The sequence below is a fragment of the Rhineura floridana genome, chromosome 5 (assembly GCF_030035675.1).
Source record: "Rhineura floridana isolate rRhiFlo1 chromosome 5, rRhiFlo1.hap2, whole genome shotgun sequence".
Classification (NCBI taxonomy): domain Eukaryota; kingdom Metazoa; phylum Chordata; class Lepidosauria; order Squamata; family Rhineuridae; genus Rhineura; species Rhineura floridana.
The window spans coordinates 91334675-91358975 of record NC_084484.1 but is presented as its reverse complement, the minus strand read 5'-3'; the positions used below and the strand labels follow the sequence as shown (position 1 = coordinate 91358975).

The following is a 24301-nucleotide window of genomic DNA, read 5'->3' as shown; positions in this document are numbered from 1 at the left end:
CTCAGCTGCTTTTGGTACCATCGACCATGGTATCCTTCTGGGAAGACTCACGGAGTTGGGAGTTGGGGGTACTGCTTGGCAGTGGCTCCACTCCTACTTAGTGGGTCGCCACCAGAAGGTAGTGCTTGGGGAACATTGCTCGATGCCCTGGACTCTCCATTGTGGAGTCCCGCAGGGATCGGTACTGTCCCCCATGCTTTTCAACATCTACATGAAGCCGCTGGGTGCGGTCATCAGGAGTTTTGGGGTGCGTTGCCATCAGTACGCTGATGACACACAGCTCTATTTCTCCTTTTCATCCTCTTCAGGTGAGGCTGTTAACGTGCTAAACCGCTGCCTGGCCACGATAATGGACTGGATGGGAGCTAACAGACTGAAGCTCAATCCAGACAAGACCGAGACGCTGTTGGTGAGTGCCTTCTCTGCCCAGATGGAGGATGTTCATCCTGTTCTTGATGGGGTTACACTCCCCTTGAAGGAACAGGTGCGTAGCTTGGGGGTTCTTTTTGATCCTTCCTTGTCACTTGAGGCCCAGGTGGCCTCGGCGGCATGGAATGCTTTCTACCATCTTCGCCTGGTAGCCCAGCTACGTCCCTATCTGGACAGTGACGACCTCGCCTCAGTTGTTCATGCTCTGGTAACCTCTAGACTGGACTACTGCAATGCGCTCTACGTTGGGCTGCCCTTGAAGACTGTTCGGAAACTACAACTAGTCCAGAATGCAGCAGCCAGATTGCTGATGCGGACCAGAAGGTCCGCTCATATAACACCTGTTCTGGCCTGTCTGCACTGGCTTCCTGTTTGTTTCTGGGCTAGATTCAAAGTGCTGGTTTTGACCTATAAAGCCCTACACGGCATGGGACCGCAATACCTGGTGGACCGCCTCTCCCAATATGAACCTACCCAGACACTGCGCTCAACATCTAAGGCCCTCCTCTGAGTGCCATCCCATCGAGAAGTTCGGAGGGTGGTGACTAGAACCAGGGCCTTTTCTGTGGTGGCCCCCGAACTGCGGAACAGCCTCCCCGATGAGGTGCGCCTGGGGCCGATGCTACTATCTTTTCGGCGCCAGGTGAAAACCTTTTTATACTCCCAGGCATTTTAAAGTGTGTTTTAATGGTATTTTCATCATTATTTGTATTTTTGGATGTTGTTTGGTTCTTTTATTGTTTGTTTGTTTTGTTTTCTTGATTTATTGTATTTATTGTATTTATATATTGCTTGTTTTTTATCTTTTTGTACACCGCCCAGAGAGCCTTCGGGCTTAGGGCGGTATATAAATTAAATTAAATAAAATAAATAAAATAAATAAACTTAAATAATCGCCGGCTCCTGTAGGGAAGAAGCCATGGGGCAGCTGCCATAAAGCCCTTATCCATACTGACCTTGACTGTGCTCTCCACGTGGCCCCTTAACAGTCTGATCCAGCGACATCCTCCTCCAAAGCCGGCACATGAAGAAAGAGGCTGGCTCACAGGAGACTGCGGCCTTTAAAGGCCCAGGTCTGTCTCCAACGCTTGGCTGCTCTCGTGAGACTGCCCAGGATTGTGGGTGATCTCGCGAGAGCCGGGTCATAGATGCGAAGATTCTAACTCCTCCCTCCCGTTGCTACCTGGGGCACGCTCCACCCCACAATTAGCGCCCCGTGTGGAGGCTCAAGGCTTGCCTTATGATTATTAATTTATCTGTACTTATCCACTACTAATAGGACAAAGCGTTTTTAAACTTTAAATAATCTGATTAAAAATCATGCACAAGGAGAAATTATTTTTGGAGATTTGAATGGAGTTATATCACCTATAATGGGCAGATCTCGAAAAAGAACATTCCAAAAAAATGTACCTAAACTTTTTACATAGATGGTAGAACTGAATAAATTAGTAGATGCTTGGAGGTTTAACTATCCGGATGATAAAGATGATGATAATGCAGTGGACAGATTGGTAACAGGGACCAGATGGTTCGAACACATAAAACCAATTCTGGCCCGCTTGCATTGGCTGCCTGTATGTTTCCGAGCTCGATTCAAGGTGCTGGTTTTAACCTATAAAGCCTTATATGGCTTGGGACCACAATACCTGATGGAACGCCTCTCCCAACATGAACCCACCTGTACACTACTCTCAACATCTAAGGCCCTCCTCCGGGTGCCTACTCCAAGGGAAGCTGAGAGGCCCAGAGAGCTTTGGCTATGGGGCGGTATATAAATGTAATAAATAAATAAAATAAATATATAGATAAGGAAAAAATTTTGGAATTACTATAGTAACCGAAGACAATCATAAACAAATAAATACTTCTTGCATCTACAAATGCAATATTCAAAGCTTAGAGCAATTGCTCACAAAATCTGGCCCTTGGTTTCTCTCCTCTAACGTCAATCCTGAGAAATAAATTTATGAACCATCAAGTTTTATAAACTATTGATTTCCTTTTATGGGAAAAATGCTTTATTTTGGTAGTTGGTTCAAACAAGGATCTATCATAAGTTGTAAAGCTTTGGACCAAACACAACCTCCATTGTTCTGTTCCTTCAGTTAAGACATTTAGTGCAGCAATTGCAAACAAAATATGGAGAGTTTCTATACATCATTTGAATTTTTTATTTATTTATATTTATATTATTTATTTTTATTTTTTTAAAAGAAGCAGTAACCAAAATGCATCAAATCCTTTTACAATTGAAAAAGCAACAATTATAGGCAACATATAAAAATAAATGGGATTGGGACTCAGCAAAATGCAATTTAACAATAGCAGAAGAAGAGTGGACTAGGCTGTTTAAAAATATTCCAGCATTAAGCAGTAATTGGAAAAAGTTCTTTAAAGTTACATTCCTAAGGTATCTTACTCCATACAGATTGAGTGAAATATTTAATCAAAATATGTATTGCTGGAGGTGTAAAAGAAGTAACACAGACTGCATACATATTTTTGGGGACTGTGTTAAAATAAAATTATTTTGTAACACAATTCTGTATTTAATACAAGAAATTACAGGCCAATCAGTTTTGAAAAATCCCAAAGCAATTCTTCTGTGTATGCTCCAATTAGAAGTTACAAACGTGGATTTCCAGTTAATGGCAATCTTCTGACAATAGTGAAAATCTGTCTAGCCCAGCAGTATAAAAATCCCCCAACAGTGACATAATGGTTGAGGAAAACTTGAGAGATGGTATTAATGATAAAACTGACATACAATAGTGATGCAATTTATTATAATCAAAACAAATTCATTGAGAGATGGGCCTTGTTCATACAATTTGAGGCGAGGACCTCCTGCAGATACGATCTTATCACAAGCAAGGCCGGCTCCAGGAATGCCGGGGCCCTTGGGCATCAGCTTGCCCTGGGCCCCAGCGTGTGCATGTGTGCGTGCACGCGCAGCCCTCCACTTACCTGTCTGCTGTCTTTTACCATTGCCCTTAACGAAGATGGCGGCCGCGGTTTCCCTAAGGGGATGATGCCTCTGTCACCATCTTTGTTGATGGCATGCGTGCGTGCTACGCGCATGCAGCTCTGCCATCAACTAAGATGGCAGCAGGGGCTTCAGTACCTTAGGGAAACCACGGCTGCCATCTTCGTTAAGGGCAATGGTAAAAGACAGCAGACAGGTAGGTGGGGGGGCCACGGATCGCAGAAGGGGAGCAGAGGGGCAGCTGAGGTGGCCCCTGTAGCCCCAGGGGCCATCGGGCCAGTGCCCCACCTGGCCGCCCTTTAGAATCAGCCCTGATCACAAGGTCTGTTCTGCACAACATAGGAAACAGGCCTTTAGTGTGGTGGTACCTACCCTGTGGAATTCCCTCCCCTTAAATATTAGACAGGCGCCATCTCTGTTATCTTTTCGGTGCCTTTTCTCTTTCAACAAGCCTTTTATGTTGAGGCCTATCCCAGTCTGCATCTGTGTTGGAATTGCTTCTTAATAAGTTCATAAACCTTTTTTAAAATGTTTTTAATCTTAGATGTTTTGAAAGCTTTTTGTAAGTAACGTTTTTGAAGATGTTCTGTTTTTATGTGTTTTAAAGTTTGTTTTTATGTTTTAATGTCTTTAGTACTTTTGTTTGCCGCCCTGGGCTCCTGCTGGGAGGAAGGGCAGGATATAAATCAAATAATAAATAAATAAAATTTTGGAATGACAAAGTAGCAGATGAAGTATCTCCTTTTAACTCATTTACATTAAAATCACTATCAATATGTAGGGTTTTTTCCCTCTCTATTCTCATTTCCCTTTCCTTTTCCTTTTCTTCTTCCCATCTCTCTAGTATTATGCCCTTTGTTTAGGTAATATAGGTTTTTCTAAATCTCTTATTCTTTGTTCTAACCTATATGTTATTGAATTGTAAAAATGAAAAAGGTTGAAATTAAAAAGAGCCAGAAATTGTACTCTGCACATTCTCAAAGATAATTTTTGTTTGTGGTTTGCCTACTACAGAGCAGGACTTTGGCACTGAAAATGATTACCATGGTGATACTCAGAATTTGGAGTGCATAATGGTACACTGCATTGCTGTACCTTCATGCACAACATCATGCTGGCACTAGTACAGCATTAGTCTCCATCACTTAATTGGGTAAAATAAAATGCTTTACTGTGACAGGGTGTTGGACTAGATGACCTTCAAGGCCCCTTCCAGTTCTGTTGTTTTATGTGGGTGGTATTGATTGCCAGCCATATTCTTGTAATGTGGAATGATATCTTCAGTTGCATGATAGGTCAATTTGCATCAATCCCATGTGTCTTTTCCAGTGAACAGGAACATCTGGGAGTTAGGTCCACCACTTTGCCTCTGACAGCCATCCAGATCCAAGGTAGTGGGGATGCTGGAACTAACTACAGGATATGATACCATTCCGAATCAGTGTTGCCTGAACAACATATCTGTTAAGGAAGGGGGTCTCAATAGCAGTATTTTGCCAGCATTTTGGAGCTTGAGTGAACATGGAAAGCCTTTCACATGTTAAACTGAAAGGGTTTTTTGTTAACTGAATTTCTCAGGCAGTTAATGACTCCTGAATATTTTCTGCTAAATCTAAGTTACAAATAATATTTTTCCTTAGTTCTGAGAAACCCTGTCTGTAACCTCATATGCTACAATACAGTCTTCATGTTAAGGATCTCGAAGCAGAAAACAATAATGACAATAAAAAAGGTAAAGGTAAAGGTGTCCCCACACTTGTAGTGCAAGTTGTTTCCGACTCTTAGGGTGACGTCTTACGACATTTACTAGGCAGACAGTATATATGGGGTGGGATTGCCAGTTCCTTCCCCAGCCTTTCTTTACCCCCCAGCATATGCCGGGTACTCATTTTACTGACCACGGATGAATGGAAGGCTGAGTGGACCTCGACCCCTTTTACCGGAGATTTGACTTCCTCCTTCCGTTGGAATCGAACTCCGGCCGTGAGCAGAGCTTTCCGCTGCGTTACCGCTGCTTACCACTCTGCACCACGGAGGATGACAATAAAAGCAGGTCAGAAATGTATAATATAAAAAAGGTCAATTTTAGAAGAATGGAAACCAACCAATATTCCTGATCGTACTAGCAGTTTTATCAAATGACTGCAATCAAACCTCAAGCCACATGATGAACAATGTTTTCCATGTAAAATCCTCAATTTAATCTACAGCATTTGGCTGAAACAGGCTTTGAAAAAATCTTTTATAATACATCATTGAATTTAGCATTTAAGATGATTATGTTTTTATAAATAGCCTGAAAATCCAAAGTCATTGAATGTAGTACACAGAAGAGATCAATCAAATAGTTATCAAAGCATCTGGCCCCTTTTTCACTGGGATGCATTGTCATATAACTCTGTGCATTGACTAGAATATATGGGTTTGGATGTATTTTATTTATTATTTATTTATTAAATGCATATTCTGCCCTTCCTCCCAAAATGCTTGCTCCTACTGCTGCTGTCATGATATTTTTCTTTGCGTAGTTGGACCATGCAGTTAAAAATTTGGCAGCATGAAATCCTGTTTTGTAAGGTAGTCAAACAATGGCATGGGAAAAGAGGGAGGATTCTACTGCTTTCAGCAGCAGCTGGGCTTGGAAGAGCTGGGCAATGCATTTCCATCAATCCATGCACTAACAAGCTGTTCATTATTTCTCACTTTCTTTGCCACTTTGAAAGCCTCAGCAAAAATAATAGATTCCACTGTTTACTTTAAACCGCATAAAAATTTCTTAGGAAAGGCTCAACATGAGTTGAGGCCTCAGTCATTAATAACATCATCAGCTGTGTTAAATAAAGAGTGAGAAATTGCTTTTGTGACTGGATTGTGTGTTTGAGATGCATAGTCTAGGTTGTTTTTTTTTTAAGAAAAGCTCTTTAAAAACCATCCATTTTGCTAATTCTTCCCTGTAATGCTAACTGCAGATGTAAGAACATGAATGATACTTTAAAACAGGCTCTTTATGTAGGGAAAGTTTAGTCAGACATTTTGTTCCCCCAAGTATTTTATATGTGGATTGGAATGTGTATGTTTTGAAAACTTAGAACCACATATTACAAGCTCCAGGCACTTGTCAGTAAATAGTTTTCTTCTTATATCACCAGATTAGGAAAAAAGGGTTTTTTTAATTATCTTTGAGAGTTCACATGTTTAAGTTTTTATCTTACATTAGATTTTTTTTAATTCCAAACCTAAAGGCAGATTACATAATTGTCTAGTTCTCAGGAGCCTAAACCCTCCATAAATGCTGCATTAACATCCATGCTTATAAAGTATGTATATACACATTTTGTAAAGATTTGGGGTCATTCATTAGTAGTTCTGTGGTGCTTATAGCCTTTCTCCTTGCAGTATAGCTTATAACAGTGCACACACTCCTTGTGCCTACAGTGCAACAAAACAGTTTAAAAGCAAAGAAAAATCTAGTTTTAAAAAAGCAATGTTTCTCAAAATTGCACTTCTGTGTGGTCTTTGAGAATGGAAGGGTTCTGAGGCTCCAGGTGGCATAGGTGCATACAGGGTTCGCTTCCTGCCTTCTGTCATAGGCAGTACAAGTGCACTACACAGATGTCTCTCTGACGGTCTTCATGGAGGAGGGGTAGGGACAACAGAGGCAGTCTGCTGACTGGACAGCAGCTTCCCCTGCCCATTTTTAAAATTTTCTTTCCTACTGTATACCTTGTTTTGTCTGTCTTTGGCAGAAAGGTAGAGTTGTTTTAGGAGAGAGGTGTTTGGGACTGCTATCTTGCCCAGCAGCTGTGAAAGAGCATCAGAGTTGACATGGATGTCCCTCCCTTCTCCCCTGGCCCCTTTTCTTGAGCCCAGTCACACAACCCAGGGGAAATGACCAAAAGAGAGCTAAAATGATTGAAGGAAATTATTTTTAAAATACGAATAAGTAACACACTGTTTACTGGAGGCATCTGGGCAGGAAATGACTGTTGAAGGAATTAACTGAAGTGGAGATTTAATTTTGGGAGGGATCACTATGAGAAATTAATTTGTAAAGAGACAGTATGGTTGATACATCAGAACATAACAGCCACCCTGGTGGGTGAGGCCAAGATCCATTTATTCCAGTGTTCTGCTTCCAATAGCAACCAACCAGATACCTGGGGAGCTCATGAACAGGACGTGAAGGTGCTGGTGGCATTCCTCCCTTTTTTTTATCCTCATCTGTTTGGAAATATGGTGCATCTGGTTATGTTTACCTATCACAGGTAAGGGCTGTTGTTAATTCATGACAGATGGGGGAAATCTTTTTTAAAAACTAACGGTAGTCACTGCATCTTGTGGTAGTGAGTGTCATAAATTAATTATGTGTTGTGTGACAAAGTAATGTTTGCAGCATTTCTTTATGAAGCTTGCAGAATTTTATTTTCCTTTTGTTTCTGAAAAACATGGATATTGTGAGGGAGACCAATTCAGAACATGACACTGCAGTTAATGTTGAGTCAAAAGAGAGGTCATTTTTGGAAGTGGAATTTGGAAGGTGCAGCTTCTGCTGGTGGAACTGGCATAGATGGAGCCAAAGGAAGATAAGGTGGGAGTGATTTGACAGGGTGGGATTTGTAGCATCTCTATTTTTAGAGTCAGCATCTGCCTCTGTGTACATTTATTTGAAAATGTTAAGAACTGTAAGCCCTGCACACAGAGGCATCATTGCCATATCTATAGTTTTAGGTAATGTAGTAATGCAACATGTGATGGCCTCAATCCAAGCATATTGCACCCAACACATGAGCAGCAGTCTGAGACAGTGGCTAGGGCTGCATACTCATCTGCATTGCCATTTTAGAGCCAAATGGATGCATCTCATCCAACTACAGTGGGTCCTAATCCAGCAAGGAGATCCACACACAGAAGGTTGTTAAGTGTTGTGAATTCTATGTACACAAATACTAGAGTACTTTAATTCTAAAAATATCAAGGTTTGGTATGTTTCATTTACTGTATGGATCTTAATAAAGTAACATATTTAATGCCACACATACCATTTTTGATACACCAAAGCTAGTGTGGTCTTCAGTGTTTTGTGTCTCACTCGGAATACAGCTCAAGTGGAATTCTACTACATACTAAAAGAAAGAATTGAAGGCAACTTTGATGTTTTTAAACTTTGAATTATCTGATCCTCCTCTGAAGTGAACTAAATGGAGGCAGTAAATGTGTTAGGCCTCTCTCTATACTGCCAGTGTCACAGGTATGGTAAATATGGTGTGCTATAGCAACCGTGAGGTGTTCCCCACAGTAAGCTGAGGAATCACGTCTAGCAGAGCAACTGAAAAGTCTTTTTTTAATATTCTGGAATATGCCTTTTTATACACTTAGCTTTAGGAGCAATGATAGAATTCTGTATGTAGAACAACCAAAATGTACTGTTAAAACCCTTATTCAAGCTGCAGTTGTCAGGTCAAGTTGACAAATGAGTCTATTATCAGAAAATCTTCGTAACAGATCACCATACTCCTTGTTGTATATATTCCTTATTAGGCTCTGTCTTCCTATTACAAAATATGAGCAGCAGTGATGTTCCTCCTGCTAACCTTTCATGTCAGTGTGAATTTAGATTAAATTTATTGCTGCTGAGTGACTTCACAGCCACTCTTTTGGGAGACTAATGAGAGAAGTCACCCTCACTAAGTATGCCAGATTATAAAATTATGAAGGGCTTTATAAATGTGTTATGTCTCTGTGAACCTACACCTATTTTAAAAGATGGGCCCAGAGTAGATTGCTAGCTCTAAATATACACTAAACCACAGAGATCTTTTGTATTTGATCTATGTCTGAATACTGTAGGCAATAGCTTAACTTTCTTGTACAAAAACTAATTGTTAACACAAAGGATAAGTAACTCACAGTAGTTCTATTACTTGAGTTATAAGTAATATCCAAAGATTAAAATAACATATTAGTTTGATATTACACTCCCCCAGTCCTGAAGATGCCTCAGTAGTCAATCCATCTAACAAGGTCATATTGATAGAAGCTTCTGTGGTGTTTCCCACTTCCTCTGAAAGGCCCTTCTGGAGTAGAAATTTAGAGATAAGGCTGTTGAACCTGTTATCTGTGGTAGATTGTGGTTCTGCAGTTGGACAAGGATTGTAAGATGTGGCATTTAACTCCTCTGGGTTGAGACAGAAACCTTCATGTGTTCTCTCAAAAGACACATCAATTAAGTCAAGACCAGCAACAGAGGATGGGGAGGCACATGGAATATCCCTAACAAGTCTGTAATTCTCCATCCACTCCTTCAGCCACTCAATCCTGCAATCACATTCCCAGGGATTCCGGAAAAGGTAGAGTCTTCCTAAGAAGTAGACAGGCTGGAAGACTGAAAAAGGCAAGGTGGTCAGGTGGTTGCTGTTCAGGTGCAGAGACACCAAGCTTGTGAGGTTTTCAAAAGCCCCTTCCTCAATATAGCTGATCCAGTTTCTGTCCAAATACAAAGCTTCCAATTCAAACTGGTCCCGGAACCACGTATTAGAAACATTCCTGAGAAAGTTGCCACCAAGATTAAGCATTTTGAGATGCCTTAAACCATCAAAAGAGTTACCAGGGAGATCACTGATGAAGTTGTCATTTAAATAAAGATACTCCATTTTCTGACAATCCTGAAAAGCTGTGTCATGAATTACAATTATTCTGTTGTCTTGCAGATTGAGATATTTCAGTTGGGTCAGACCCAAGAGAGAATTATAAGCCACAGCTTCTATCCTGTTTTTCTCCAAATAAACATGGGTCAAATTCTCCATCCCTCTTATAGCTCCTGGAATCCTGTGAAAGTTGTTCTGGAAGCAAAATAGTTCCTGAAGAGCTGGAAGCTCTATAAAAATCCTATCTGGGATGTTGAAAAGGTTGCAGTCTGCTAAATCCAGTCTGATTAGTCTCTTGAGTGAAATGAAAGTCCTCGTATGCAAATACCGAATGTATTCATTATGGGCCATTTTTAGCTCTGTCAAGCTAGCTAGCCCTTTGAAAGCACCAGGAGTGATAAAGGATATGTTGTTGTGGCTTAATGAGAGTGATTTGAGAGATGGGAGGGTACCGAATGCCCTCTCAGCAAGAAATTTGATGCTATTTTTATCCAGGTTAATAGAATAGGCTTCACAGGGAAACTCGCTAGGGATCTGTGTGAGGCCAGCACGGTCACAAAGGATGGAGCAACTCCTTTCTTGAGTGCACACACAGTTGGTGGGACAGGAGCGAGCACAGGCCCACACAGAATGAACAGGGGAGAAACAAAGAATTACTGGCAGGTAAGTGTACCAGCAAGGAAAAGGGGGGGGGGGAGAGAGAAAGCAAATATATTAGTGAACATAAAAGAGTCTGATTAATTTATGCAACTAATGGATCTTAGCAGCTAGTAATTCAATTTATTAGTAAATGAGACTGAAACCTTATCCATGGAAGCGTCCTTTTAAGTTTCAAGCAGCTGAATTATTTGAAATAATCTCAAAAAGCTCTTCAAACTATGTGACATCATGATACAGTTTCTCTATCACATCTAATAGGTTCTTCTTTGGGATCCTTCTAGTGGATGGATTTGCCCTAATTTACAGAACTGGGGAGTTTTCTGATCCCCTTGCAGTGTTTACATACTAAAAGTATGGAACTTTTTGGATTGCGGAGAGGGTGACTCGAGTTATTGCATGTGAATAGGGAAGCTTGTGAAGAGCAACGGATAGCCAATGGATACGATAGTCATTAATGGTAAGTGATGAGAGTCTAAATTAGAAGGCAGCAACATTATCACAATATTACCAGGCCATTGTGTCAGCTTATCTTGCCACAGAACCATGCAGTTTCAATATTCTTTCATAAATTGCTTACCCAAACAATCTTGAAAATACAAGATAATCAAGTATCAGCAGTAAAAGATAGCACTCATCCCAACCAAATGCAAAAATGAGATATCAGACCCAAAGCAGTTAAGAAAATGTATTCAGCTTTTAAAAGCAATCTACAAAAATGCAGTGTCTGATTACAACAGCTTCATGACTTTGTCTTCTGCCTTCAGTAGGGCAAGCCACATTCCTGCAAGTTACTCTAGTCCCAGACCCTTTACTTATTTATTTATTTATTGCATTTGTATACCGCCCCATAGCCGAAGCTCTCTGAGCGGTTTACAACAATTAATTGCAGGGTTATTGCTGTCTGTTTCAATAAAATCAAGTATTTGATGTGTATTTCATCCACTCATAGTTTTTTCAGTAGCCAGGGAAATAGCAAAGTGGTGACCACTTTCAAAATGCCATGGAAAGAGTTTTGCTTGATATATTCTTTTGGTTCTGCACCTGTCCTATCTAGTCCTGGTACAATAAAAAGTTGACTACTAAAGTAATCAGTTTCTTCTGTTTATTTTATCTAGGTTAATATAGTAGGCTTCATAAAGGAACTCCCTGGGGATCTCTGTAAGGCCAGCACAATAGGAAGGAGCAGCTCCTTTCCTCAGTGCTAAACTTTTTAAATATTACACTTTGAAGTATTAAAAACCATTTTACTGAGTATTTTATAATCAATGATTCCTGCTTTCAATGTTCCTCTATAAAATACTCCAGATTTTATATTTAAACCTTAACCACAGCATGCAGACAGTTGGATTAATTTAAAATACCCACAATCAAAATCATCCTCAGGAGGCTGTGAGTTTGAGCAGAGGAATAGCATGGGGGAGTGCAGCTTCATCCACTCTCCTTCAGCTATTTTTCCATTCAGACTTGTCCCCCTCCTCATTGAGGGAAATATATGGGACCCTATATTCCCCCCCATAGATGGAGAAAGTGCTGGGGGGGCAATTTTAAACAGCAAAGCAATTGGGGGTGAAAGGGTTTGGCAGTTCCCCCTGCCTCCGCGGTTCCTTGGGCCAAATTTATAGTCACCTGATGGAAGTTTAATAACACCTTGGAAGTTTACTCAGAAGGAAAAGCAGCCCTCAGGCACTAAAGGTTTTCCCCATCCCTGCTCTAGATGTTGTTAGAATTTCACCTCCCATCAGCCCCAGGGACCATGACCAATGGCCAGCATTTGGAAAGCCACAGGCTCCTTACCCCTACTGTAAGTCCTGTCTTAAAGTTTGAACAGGAATCCTCAAGTCAAGTACTTAGGGGTGGGGGAAAACATTTTTTAAAAAATAAATTGTAGCTTATGCTAATAAATGGTAAGGAAGTCTCATCCCTCCAACACAGATGCATCATTGATACTTGGAAATGTAAAGAGTGGTGGCAACATAAAGATTTGCAGCTGCTATTAAAAGTTCCTGAGAACAAGCCAGATTTATTAGTCATCAACAGTAGGCCACTTGCCTCTGTTTATCCCACTATGAAAGTCTAGATTATTATCTGTGCAGAGTTTCAGGCAGAAGTCTTTACCAGCCCAACCTGCCAATGCTTGGGACTGGATCAGACCTTCTATGTGCAAAACATGTCTGCTCCTAAGCAATAGCCCTTCCCAAGCTACACTGTGTGAGCAGCAGTGGCGACTGGTGCCCATTGGGACTGATGGGGCAGGAGGCAGGGAGCCCAACAGTAGGTGCAACTAATTCTAGTTTTGTCCCTGGCCGCCTCCCTGATTAATTCTACAAGAGCAATACTGAGACTAAGGAGGAATTGGTTGTTAGGCAGCGCCATCCCCTGGATTAGCTGCTCAGTAGGAAGGAAGGAAGGTGGCAGCTGGCTAAAGGCAGACTGAGGTTGGTGGAGCAGTTTCCCATTTGCCCTAATGGACCAGACTCCACTGGTGGGCAGATAGCTCTACATACTGAATCCACTCTTCAGTCAGCCATCTCAGAATAAAGCCTGACAGTCCGTTTCCCTCAGCTACTTCATAGTCAATTGAATATTTAAATATGAGAGGGAGGAGAGATAGAGCAGCCTTTCCCAACCAGTGTGACTCCAGATGTTGTTGGACCACAACTCCCATCAGCCTCAGCCAGCATTGCCAATGGTCAGGAAAGATGGGAATTGTGGTCCAACAACATCTGGAGGCACACTGGTTGGGAAAGGCTGCTCTAGAGGCTTGCACTGCCAACTTTAATTGCCACGTGTTATGTTGCAATAATCCACAGTTGTTGTTATGGACTGCCTTCAAGTCGATCCCAACTTGTGGTGACCCTATGAATAGGGTTTTCATGGTAAGCGGTATTCAGAGGTGGTTTACCATTGCCTTCCTCTGAGGATAAGAGGCAGTGACTGGCCCAAGGTCACCCAGCCTTCTGTACAGTTACAACAAAATAAAATGCTGTTTATTTAGGTCTCATTCACACCAGCTCCATCCCCAGAATTAAGTATACATTAGATGGGGTTAGCTATTTCATGCAAGAGAAGGAAGGATTAACTAAGGCAAGAGAGCACTAACCTGAGGTAAAGTACCCTCTGCTGTAGCCGTTAAGGTGCTGGACCAAGACCTGGGAGACCAGGGTTCTAATCCCCATACAGCCATGAAGCTCACTGGGTGACCTTGGGCCAGTCACTGCCTCTCAGCCTCAGAGGAAGGCAATGGTAAACCCCCTCTGAATACCGCTTACCATGAAAACCATATTCATAGGGTCGCCATAAGTCGGAATTAACTTGAAGGCAGTCCATCTCCATTTTTTTTCATCCTAATTTGCCTTGATATATCAAGGAATTGGCAGTGGACTTTTTTTCCTTTTTGATATATTGTCCCTAATTAAAGCCACAATTTAAGCCTCACAAAACGTTAGTGTCCTTCAAATCCTGAATGCTAATTTGGCTTCTGTAGCAGGTGTCCATTTTAGGTATCTCAAGAAAGCAATATGCTTAAAGTATAGCAACCAGTCTGTCTTTACAATGAAAGACAGTTAATACATAATTAAGTAGAGAGTCCACAGATAGATATAATTTCTTGGGAGATTGTGATCCATGTTTCTTATCAAAGAGCCCTAGAGCTAATCAATATAATAGATGAACAAAAGAAAAATGGTGGATGCCCTGTAATGAATGGAGTGAAAGTTGCATGGCAGAAAAAGTACAAATTTTGTAATAATTTAATTAGAAAATGATTCAGTCCTGTATATTCAGGAAAATCTGGATTCTAAAATGAACAAATTGCCTGCAGTGACTATTTAATAGAAATTGAATTAACTCTCAAAAGAACTACACACTACTATATGTAGAAAATGCTATGGAATTTCATAGCATGAGAAATCTACTTACCAAGTAAGATGATGACAAACATTACCCTGATTATTTACTTGTGGCATCTCAGGTCTGGCAAATACGCTTCCAAAATCTAAAAGCAGACAAAAGCAGGGAGCTACACCATTCACTTGTGATTTGCCTTCCTAGTGTTTTTTTAAAAAGTGATAACTAGTGGATTGCAGTGCGTTTTGTCCTCCACTTGAAACCACAATTGATTTCAACAAACGACCTAGTCATTTGCATGATTATTCAGAGGGAAAGTGATTCCCAGTAAGTTCAATAGTTGTGCATAGGATTGCAGTCTTAGTTGTTAGGAAATATTTGTCCAAGCAGTCTTACGATACATCACATTGAAATTCTCAGTGGATTAGAAATAATGAAAATGCATAGATATACTAAGGACTGCCCATGTAACCAACTACAGATACAGTGTCCCCCATCAGCACCTGCAGAATCAAAGTGAATTAGAAAAAGAACTTGTTACCTGCCTTCTTTACCTGACAGGCTGATAGCTTTAGTGGTCTTTTTTCCTCTGAAGCTTGCTGTTAGATGTATTACAGCATCTCTGAAGGGCTGGCATTTTTTTCCACTCTCAAAAACTATCATTTAATGGCAGTGAAATCCTCTGTGTAAGGGGGGGATTAGCAGAGATGGATGAATTTGTCTGTTTCATAATTGAGATAAAAATCCATCAGCATTTATTCCCCTCACCCACTCACTCCCCAAAAAATATCAGCCAGGAGCTGGCCCTCAGCCATCCTCCCAGCATTACTAGATAGACTTCACTCAGTGCTAGTTACATAAGGAGAGACAGAGTGAGCTTAATGTAATTATGTTTGAGGGCATCCCTACATTTTAGCATACACAGTGATTGAGGAACAAACACTGGACTTCTCTGATTAAGCAAACCTCTCAAAATTGAACTCTCTGCCATTATCTGAACTGTAAAATGTAATACTAGGGTCGGCTCTACCATTCAGCAGCCACCGCAGGTGACAAATCCTGGGGCTGAGGTCATAAAGGACAGAAATGTGTGTCTCAAATGGCTTTGCCCAACACCCCCTAAGCTATCCTGCTGCCCTCAGGTGCAGTGGGAAAATGCTGTCCTCTCAACAATGTTGAAGTAAAGCTCACTTGTTGGCAGTGCCACTTGCAGTTCTCTTAGCATGCACTAGTTGTACAACCAACTTGTTCCACAGTGGAGATGACAGGACTTCAGCTTTCTCTCTTCCCCCCTCCCTCTCAGAATTATACAACCGTGAGAGTGGCAGTATACTATAGTCAGCTTGATTTTTCGCATTCCGCAACACTAAATTGAAAATACTCCCCCATGCCATTCTGATGCTTCCCATAAACTCATTTTAAAACAAAACCCTTCAAAACTTATGGTCCTGAACTCAGAAACACTTGCTTAACAACCCTCTAAATTAGCATGGCGATACACAAAACAGTCAGAGAGAATCAAGAGTTCAAAGTGTAAAAAGAGAGAGAGAAACAGATCCCTTTTGGACTTTTTTCTGTCAGAGTTCTCATAATTTGTTGAAATTAATTAAAAATCAGCCATGTTCACAGAGTACCTGTAATCCTATTACTGACCTTGCCCTGTGCTCTGACCTTCATCTTCTGCAGTTTAAAGTTAAAAGAATGCCTGGCTGATTTTTAATTAATTTAAGAAATTTAGCATTGAACTCAATGATAAGTCCGGACATGCTCAGTAAGAACCAACTGTCAGTGTTCTAAAAGCCAGACTCACAGCTGCTGGGCTTGCCTAATTGGGGTCACACCCACACCAGACTTTGATTTCACGTGAGACAGTCATGGCTTCCCCAAAGAATCATGGGAAGTGTAGTTTGTGAAGGGTGCTGAGAGGAGACTCCTATTCCAGTGGCCAGAGGGGTTTGAAAACCAGCCGCTCTGGTTGAAGCTCTGTGAGGGGAACAGGGCATCTCCTAACAACTCTCCTTCACTAACCACACTTCCCAGGATTCTTTGGGAGAAGCCATGACAGTCTAAAGTGAAATAAAGGCCTGGTGTGGATGTGACCAGGGACAGCTTTGGTCTAAATTTGGGTGGGAGGCTACATGTGCCTGCTGTAGAACAAAAAGGTGGGGGAAACCCTGAAAAAGATATCCTGTTCACAATGTTTTCCTTTTGGAAAAGAAAGGGGCTTCCCCTCTGCCCAGTGCCCACCCACCCAATCTCTTCCCCTCCCCTCCCTCCTAATCTCCTTCCTGCCCCTCCCCCAGGTCAGTTTCACCTATCCTAAGCATGATTGTACAGGAGTGAATCCCACTGTTTGCGGTTGCTGATGAACCGAGGCTTGTCTTTTTAAAACACTTTTTCTTTGTCTGTTTATCCATACTAACGTTAACAATTTTTTAAAAAAAATTTAAACAAACGAAGAGAAACGAAGAAAGAAGAGAAGCAAAGGAGACTAGTAATCAAAACTGTAAGGTAAGAATAAATACGAATAACATTAACAGTAATTGAGTAAGAGATCTCACAAAATGCTGTACTCTGAGCTGAGACAGGAAACGAACTCAGCCTCAGCAAAAGGGGAGGAGCAAAGAATTGCTGAGGTGTTTCCTGTCTCTGGGCTGAAGGCAGAGCTGCAATACCCGCTTGGAGACCTCTGTCATCCATGGGAGAATTCATAATTAACAGGTGTTGCATATTGGAAAATATGCAAAGTTCTCTGTTGTAGCATCATTGGAGGTTTGCTTGCTAAAGCCCAGCTTCAATTCTGTCAAGCCTTTTCCATTATGGCATCCTTGATATGTTAATACAATTGGAATCTCTAACATTGTTTTTTTGGCAGACTTCTTGACTACTACCTTTGCCAAAGGAGCCTTCACCCATCTCTGCTGATTGGGGTAATGAAAGTTGTAGCGAAACATGTGGTGGACACCAAGCTGGCAGACTGTACTGGAGTTGCCAACCATAACCAAGTATTTTATAGCTATAAAATTGGGGAAGGGGAAGAGAAATGAAAGATCAGCCAAATCTAATTTAGGTTAGTATTTTTGTTTTACTTATACAGCCACGAGAGTGTCATGGCCCCTTCAGAGGACTCCTTGAAAGAGGACTCAGGAGCAGCAGCGGCAGACCCAGAAGGAACAAGCAGAATCCCCGAGGACCCAACTCAAGCTCATCCCCAGCTGGAGAGTGTCCAAGACATGGCTGAAGCCCCTCAATCGGATTCAGGGAATGAACAAGAGGCTCCCCTCCCCCCTGCAGAGTGAAGACACCAGCGAGTATTGCAACAACACCGTAGGTCTGGCCGTTTAAGACAGGCAAGCTCTTAGAAGCTGGGAGGCTGATCACCTGCACCTGTCTTAGGGAGTGGGATTTAAAAGGCAGTTTGTGACTGCAGCAGGCTGCTGCCTACACCATCGGTCGTGACCTCCATGCGAGACCCAGCTTCCAAAACCCAGACCCTTGGACTGAACCCTTGGCGCACTGAACCCAGCTTCTCTCCTTGACGAAAGCATTTGGACACTGCTTTTGGTACGTTTGCTCAGAAACATTCCTCCCCTCGTCCTGTTACTGTTATCTGCCTAGCGTTGGCAGATTTACGAACCAGCTAACTGCTGGCTAATTAGTTATGGCCTGGCTATCAGCCCTCTGAAGCTGACAAGAGAGTGGCTGTGTACTATAGCTAGCATGGATTTTGCACATTCCGCAATGTTAAATTGAAAATACCCCCATTGCCATTCTGATGCTTCCCTTTTTTTTTTCAATTAATTTATATTCAAATTTTCAAAACCAAAATAATACAAAAAGAAAAAACACAAATTAATAACTAATACAATAAAAAAAATAAAAAAATAAAACTATTGACTTCCGATTTGTCGTAGTTCAGCTATAAGTCTACAATATATAACAAGCCTGTCTCTTAATAGATTATAAAATCACCTTCCTCCAGTGGTTATCTTAGTTGGTATCGAATCTCATTAACATATCATTTTATTATTCCACAAAAAGTCAAAGAGAGGTTTCCAATCCTTAAGATATATGTCCATCAATTTTTTTCTAGATAGACATGTCAATTAATCCAACTCATCAAGTCTACTAAGTCCAGTAATTTCAAATCGCTCTTGTTCCATTATCCGTGTTGGTTCCATCTTCCATCTTCCATCTTTACGCACCCAATAATCTTGCTGTCATAATCATATAATAAGAGTCTGATATGAATTTCCTTTATCACAGATATTTCCTTGCCATCAATTCCAAACGTATCACTGAAGTATTGTTGCAAAGCCGCATCTCTGTTCCTTTTTTACAGAATACACTAGCACATCTCTTGAAGGTTTTTCCATTGACACAAAACAGGGATTAATTCTGTAAACTTTCTCCATTTCAAGTTCCATCAAATCCTTCCAGTCCAAGAATTTTTTCGAACCGGTAATATCTTTATCTCCAATCTCTTCATCAATTCCTTCAGGGACAGCGCTGAGTTCCAAACCGTAATATTTGTCTCCAGGATCCATCACAACCAGGAAATCCAAATCTTTTTCCAAGTCCATATTTAATCCAATCTCCATAGTTTGAACCTTGCCTTTAATTTTTCTTTCATCCTTTTTTGGTTTTCCAGATCTATCTTTATTCTCCTTTCTCATAGAATCCTGAATTTCTTTCAGCTCCTGTCTCATTTCGCAAAAATCAATTTTCAACGCTTGTCTGTTATTTCTCAGTTCTTGTTTTATTAGCTTAATCCCATTCATTATTTTCTGAAACATATCTAAAGATAAAGTCCCTTCTTGTACATCCATGGTCTCACCCATCTTCTTAATTGTCATTCTTAAAACCAAAGGAACAAAACTCCTTCAATTTTCAATGTCCCAAGCAAAGAACAGTTTATTTCTTTATCCAGTTACAAAGGAGTTAATCTTTCAAACCAACTGACGTCACACTCTAGACAGCACGGACTTCCTTATCTCTTATATGTCCAGAAGTGCAAAAACAGCTTTAGTTCACAGGATCCAAATAACTAGTAGCAGAAAGAATGAGCAGATTCGTCAAAAAAAAAAGAAAAGAAAAAAGTAGACCGGAAAAAATAGTCCCAGACATATATTACCCAAAAGTCTTATAAATCAAAAAAATCTTCCAATTAGAAACCCCTCATCAATTTGTAATCTTTATAATGCTGATTTCCATGCCAGCTTTTTGCAATAAAAAAGATAGGCTATTTTTATTTTCTTCCCCTTAGTTCCGTGAATAAAAAAGAAGGTTATGACTCACCCAGAATTTCTTAATTGCTGGTTCTTTGACAAATCTCTTTAGCTGTATAGATAACAAAATAATAAACGTAGACAGGAGAATGCTTGCCTGTTAATCCGTTTTTCTTTGAAGAAAAAAAAACGGCTCACTTTAATCATCTGAGCTAGCTAGAAATTCTAGCTCTGTCTGAGCTGCTGGAAGACCTTCTTTCACAGACAATTCTAATGAATTCCAGTCTCCAACAAACACAACAAAGCTGTGTGGGAAATCTCTACGTTTCTTCCTTATCCGGAAGAAATTATCCCCAGTCAAAAAGCCCTTCTGACTGGTTTTAAAACTGAAAAAGTTTCATCCAAGACGGGAGCCCGTCTCAGAGGCAGCACAGGCGGAGCGATCCTCCTGGGAAGTCCGCCATTCTGATGCTTCCCATAAGCTCATTTCAAAACAAAACCTTACAAAATTTATAGTCCTGAACTCAGAAATGCTTGCTTAACAACCCTCTCAATTTTCATCGCGATAAACAAAACAGTCAGAAAGAATCAAGAGTTCAAAGTCTAAAGAAAAAGAGAGAAAATCCAGAACCCTTTTGGACTTTTTTCTCTCAGTGTTCTCATAATCTGTTGAAATTCATTAAAAATCAGCCGTATTCACAAAGGACCTGTAATCCTGTTACTGACCTTGTCCCATACTCTGACCTTCATCTTCTGCAGTATAAAAGTTTAAAAAATGCCTGGCTGATTTTTAATTAATTTAATAAATTTTGCATTGAACTCAATGATAAGTCCAGGCATGCTCAGTAAGAACCAACTGTCAGTGTTCATTTAACTGAATGATCAGCATGCTCAGTAAGAACCAACAGAGTTCTAAAAGCCAGACTCACAGCTGCTCAGCTTGCCTAATGAGGGGGACACACCCACACCAGACTTTGTTTCACGTGAGACAGTCATGGCTTCCCTCAGACAATCCTGGGAAGTGTAGTTTGTGTAGGATGCTGAGAGGAGACTCCTATTCCACTGACAGAGCTCCAGGGGCCAGAGTGGTTTACCAGTCAGCTGCTCTGACTGAAACTCATGTGAGGGGAGCAGGGTGTCTCCTAGCAACTCTCAGCACCCTTCACTAACTACACTTCCCAGGATTCTTTGAGAGAAGCCATGACTGTCCAAAGTGAAATAAAGGCCTGGTGTGGATACGGCCAGAGACACCTTTGGTTTAAATTTGGGTGGAAGGCTACATGTGCCTGCTGTAGAATAAAAAGGTGGGGGAAATGCTGAAAAGCAATGATCCTGTTCACAATGTTTTCCTTTTGGAAAGGGGCTTCCCCTCTGCCCAGTGCCCACCCACCCAATCTCCTCCCCTCCCCCTCGGGTCAGCGTTGGACTACAACCTGGGAGAACAGGGTTCAAATCCACACACAGCCATGAAGCTCACTGGGTGACCTTGAGCCAGCCACTGCCTCTCAGCCTCAGAGGAAGCCAATGGTAAAACCACCACTGAATGCTGTTTACCATAAAAACCTTATTCATAGGGTCGCCATAAGTTGGCATCGACTTGAAGGCGGTCCATTTCCACTTTCAAACATGATTGCACAGAAAGAAATCTCATTGAACTCAAAAAGTATGCAACTGATCAAACCCACCTGTGATGCGTCCTTCCCTGGCTCTCCCTGTCAGGTTCCTACCTGCTCGTGGTTACTGCCTGTCTCTTTCCTCAGCCTCCCATCTTAACTTCTCTCTCAAGTACTCTATATAAGCGGGATTGCTTAAATATCCTTCTGGGGTCTCTTCCCTGACAGGTTGTTTTTGCTGGGCAGTTGCAAATCCTATAAGTGCTACCCTCAATTCATCTACCCCTTTACCCTCGTGAGGTAAATTGAATGTTATGCACTTCTCCACCAGCTCCTCTCTTTTCATTTTTATGTATTCAGCCATGGTGTTTGAGTTCATTCACTCTTTGCCACACACTCTTTGCCAGTCACTCTCACAAGAAATCTTGTTTTGTTATTTCTGTTTGCCACACCACTGTTCTGGATTCTCTAGTATTCGTATCTGGATTCTCTGTTGTTCGTATCCCACCGCTACCACCACATATGATGCGTCCTTCCCTGGCTCTCCCTGTCAGGTTCCTACCTGCGCGTGGCTACTGCCTGTCACTAGGCACCACCAGGGACTCCACCAGTCTGGACCGCTCTCTCTTATGGTTTCTCTCCCCGCTCTAGCACAGATCTCAACAGATCCCCCTGCTAGGCAACCACCAGTAACGTCCCAATACTAGTATTCCCAGAGACTCTGAATACTGGTATTGTTATTCTCTTCACCGCTGCCACCATTTGTTACAGTTCCCCTTCAGCCTTGGTCATTACCTTACCCTCCCTTCTGGTCTGTGAAACCCCAGCCAAGGATCAGGCCTTTGGTAAACCAAATTAAGTATTTATTAAAGATAACAAAGCTAACAAGATTAACAAGGTTTCTTCTTAAGGCACATAAGCATATGGTTTTACTCAATACTAATCCGAACTCCACCTCCCTCCTTCTTCACACTCTCCTGGCAAACAACTCTCTCAAACCCCACCAAGCAATCCACTCTTTCTCTTCTCCCCCCGATTCCACTCTCACTCTTCCTTTTATACATTCAGCCATTTTAAACACTCAGCCAATCATCTTGCATTCTACTGCCCATTCACTTCCCCTCTTTCACTCCACTTACCATGTATCTTCTAAAACAACAACACTTACCATATATACATTAATATAGGAACATCACACCACCCTCCCTTCTCTTCCCTCCTATCCCCTTCCTTTGGCCCCTCCCCCCATGTTCAGTTTTACCTGCCTTAAGCATGATTGCACAGGAGTAAATACAACTGAACTCAATCAGCATGCAAAAAATCAAACCTGCCCTCCCCTGCCCCTTCCTTTGCCCCTCCCCCATGGTCAATTTTACATATACTAACCATGATTACATAGCAGTAAATCCCATTGAAATCAATAAGCATGCAAATGATCAGACCTAGCTTTCCCCTCCTTGCCCTCTCCTCTTTCTTCCTCCCCTCTTCCTTCTTTCTCCTTCCCTGCCCACTCCAGCTGTCCCTCCCCCCTCCCCTCCTGGTCAGTTTTACCTAACCTAAGCATGACTGCACAGGAGTAAATCCCACTGAACTCAATAAACATGTAATTGATCTAACCTGTCCTTCTCTTCCTCTCCCCCTCCTCCCTTCTGCCCTTCCTCCTCCCCCCTCCCCATCCCGTGGTCAGTTTCACCTGTCGTAAGCATGATTGCAGCAAACTAAATCCCAGTCAATTTAATAAGCTTGCAAATGATCAATCCATTCTCACCAAGCTTGCACAGGATCCCATTTCTTACCTCCCAGATTAAAAAGCAGAGAAATTCACTAATAGGCAAAAAACCTTTCAGTTTAAGAATGTACCTATAGCCCACAGATATTTCTATCAAACTTTAAAAAGCAGGGAAACTGGGCAGCTATAGTGAATGCACCAGGGGAGCAGGAGACCTGACCTCCTGAGATTCTGGACTGCCCTACAAATTTGTCAAAATGCAAACACACTTTGGGTTAGTCTTTCACAGTCCAATCCACTTCCTGTGTAGCTTGGAAGAATTTGGTAACATGTGCCTCTGAGCATATGGTGAGTGATGGCAACACCTGCAATCAGCCCAAATAATAGAAACAAGACATGTGCTGTGCCGATCTTGTTTTAGCAGGGAGGAAGCAACGTTATTGAGACAGTTGACATAGTTCAGATGGTCACTTTAAATATGTCTGATTTACTTTGCAATTTTAGTGACGTTTCCTATAGTAGATCATTTTCTTTTGCTTCTATTTCTGTGAATATGTGAAGTACAGCAACACTTTGCAAAATTTACACTAAAAAAACTCCAAAAACAATTGTGGAATAATGGCACTGACTGTTCTGCAGAATAGTCTCCAGTGGACATGAGGAGTGTCTCAGTTCGCACAAGATAAAACAGTGGGAGGTGAAATATATTCTAGCAAAATTCCAGGTGTGCTCTATTTTTAATTAACCATGCCCACGTTGCCTTAAATGAAGTGGCTTAAACATAGCAGGCTGAAAACATGCATCTTGGGCAGGCTAAGCTTGTTTCTTCCAACAGCTAGAGTCATTGCTGAAGTAGCAACATATTGTAACCAGTCTGATTTTATATCAAACTGCAGTTTCTGATTCAACTGTTAATGCACCCAAAATAGAAATAGAACATAACCTCCAATTTGAAACACAAAAGGCTGTCTTCATATGACAGTGCCCAATAAAAAGGCTTTGAAATTAATAAAAATAAATTTGACACAAGTTTCTAGGATGGATGAAATAAAATTTTCTAGATTAGATTCTCTATAGAAACAATAGTAACACAAGAAAGAAGCAAAGTAAGAACAGCAACAAACATACAAAAATGTAATTCTCCATCTTTGGAAATGGCAGGT

At 41.3% G+C, this 24301-nt stretch overlaps 1 protein-coding gene and 1 long non-coding RNA gene across 5 annotated transcripts in view; one reads left to right on the top strand and one right to left on the bottom strand.

The window, feature by feature from the left end:
* Positions 1 to 5612: 5612 nt before the first annotated feature.
* On the bottom strand, positions 5613 to 17254 carry NYX (nyctalopin). Of its 4 annotated transcripts, none has more exons than XM_061627474.1 (4): positions 17130 to 17254; positions 15110 to 15289; positions 14641 to 14716; positions 5613 to 10718 (listed from the first exon to the last, which is right to left on the bottom strand). In XM_061627474.1, the coding sequence occupies exons 3-4, from the start codon at positions 14660 to 14662 to the stop codon at positions 9322 to 9324; spliced, it is 1419 nt and encodes a 472-aa protein (XP_061483458.1). In that variant the 5' UTR covers positions 14663 to 14716; positions 15110 to 15289; positions 17130 to 17254; the 3' UTR covers positions 5613 to 9321. The 4 variants fall into 4 exon arrangements, with proteins under 4 accessions (XP_061483458.1, XP_061483460.1, XP_061483461.1 ...); XM_061627476.1 differs by having other exon boundaries at positions 15123 to 15289; XM_061627477.1 differs by having other exon boundaries at positions 15110 to 15250.
* LOC133385113 (uncharacterized) overlaps positions 16999 to 24301 on the top strand; it is a 12427-nt gene continuing 5124 nt past the window's right edge. The window contains exons 1-3 of the long non-coding RNA XR_009762777.1: positions 16999 to 17079; positions 17444 to 17573; positions 17666 to 18132. This is a non-coding gene — a long non-coding RNA (uncharacterized LOC133385113). The remainder of the gene's footprint in view (positions 17080 to 17443; positions 17574 to 17665; positions 18133 to 24301) is intronic.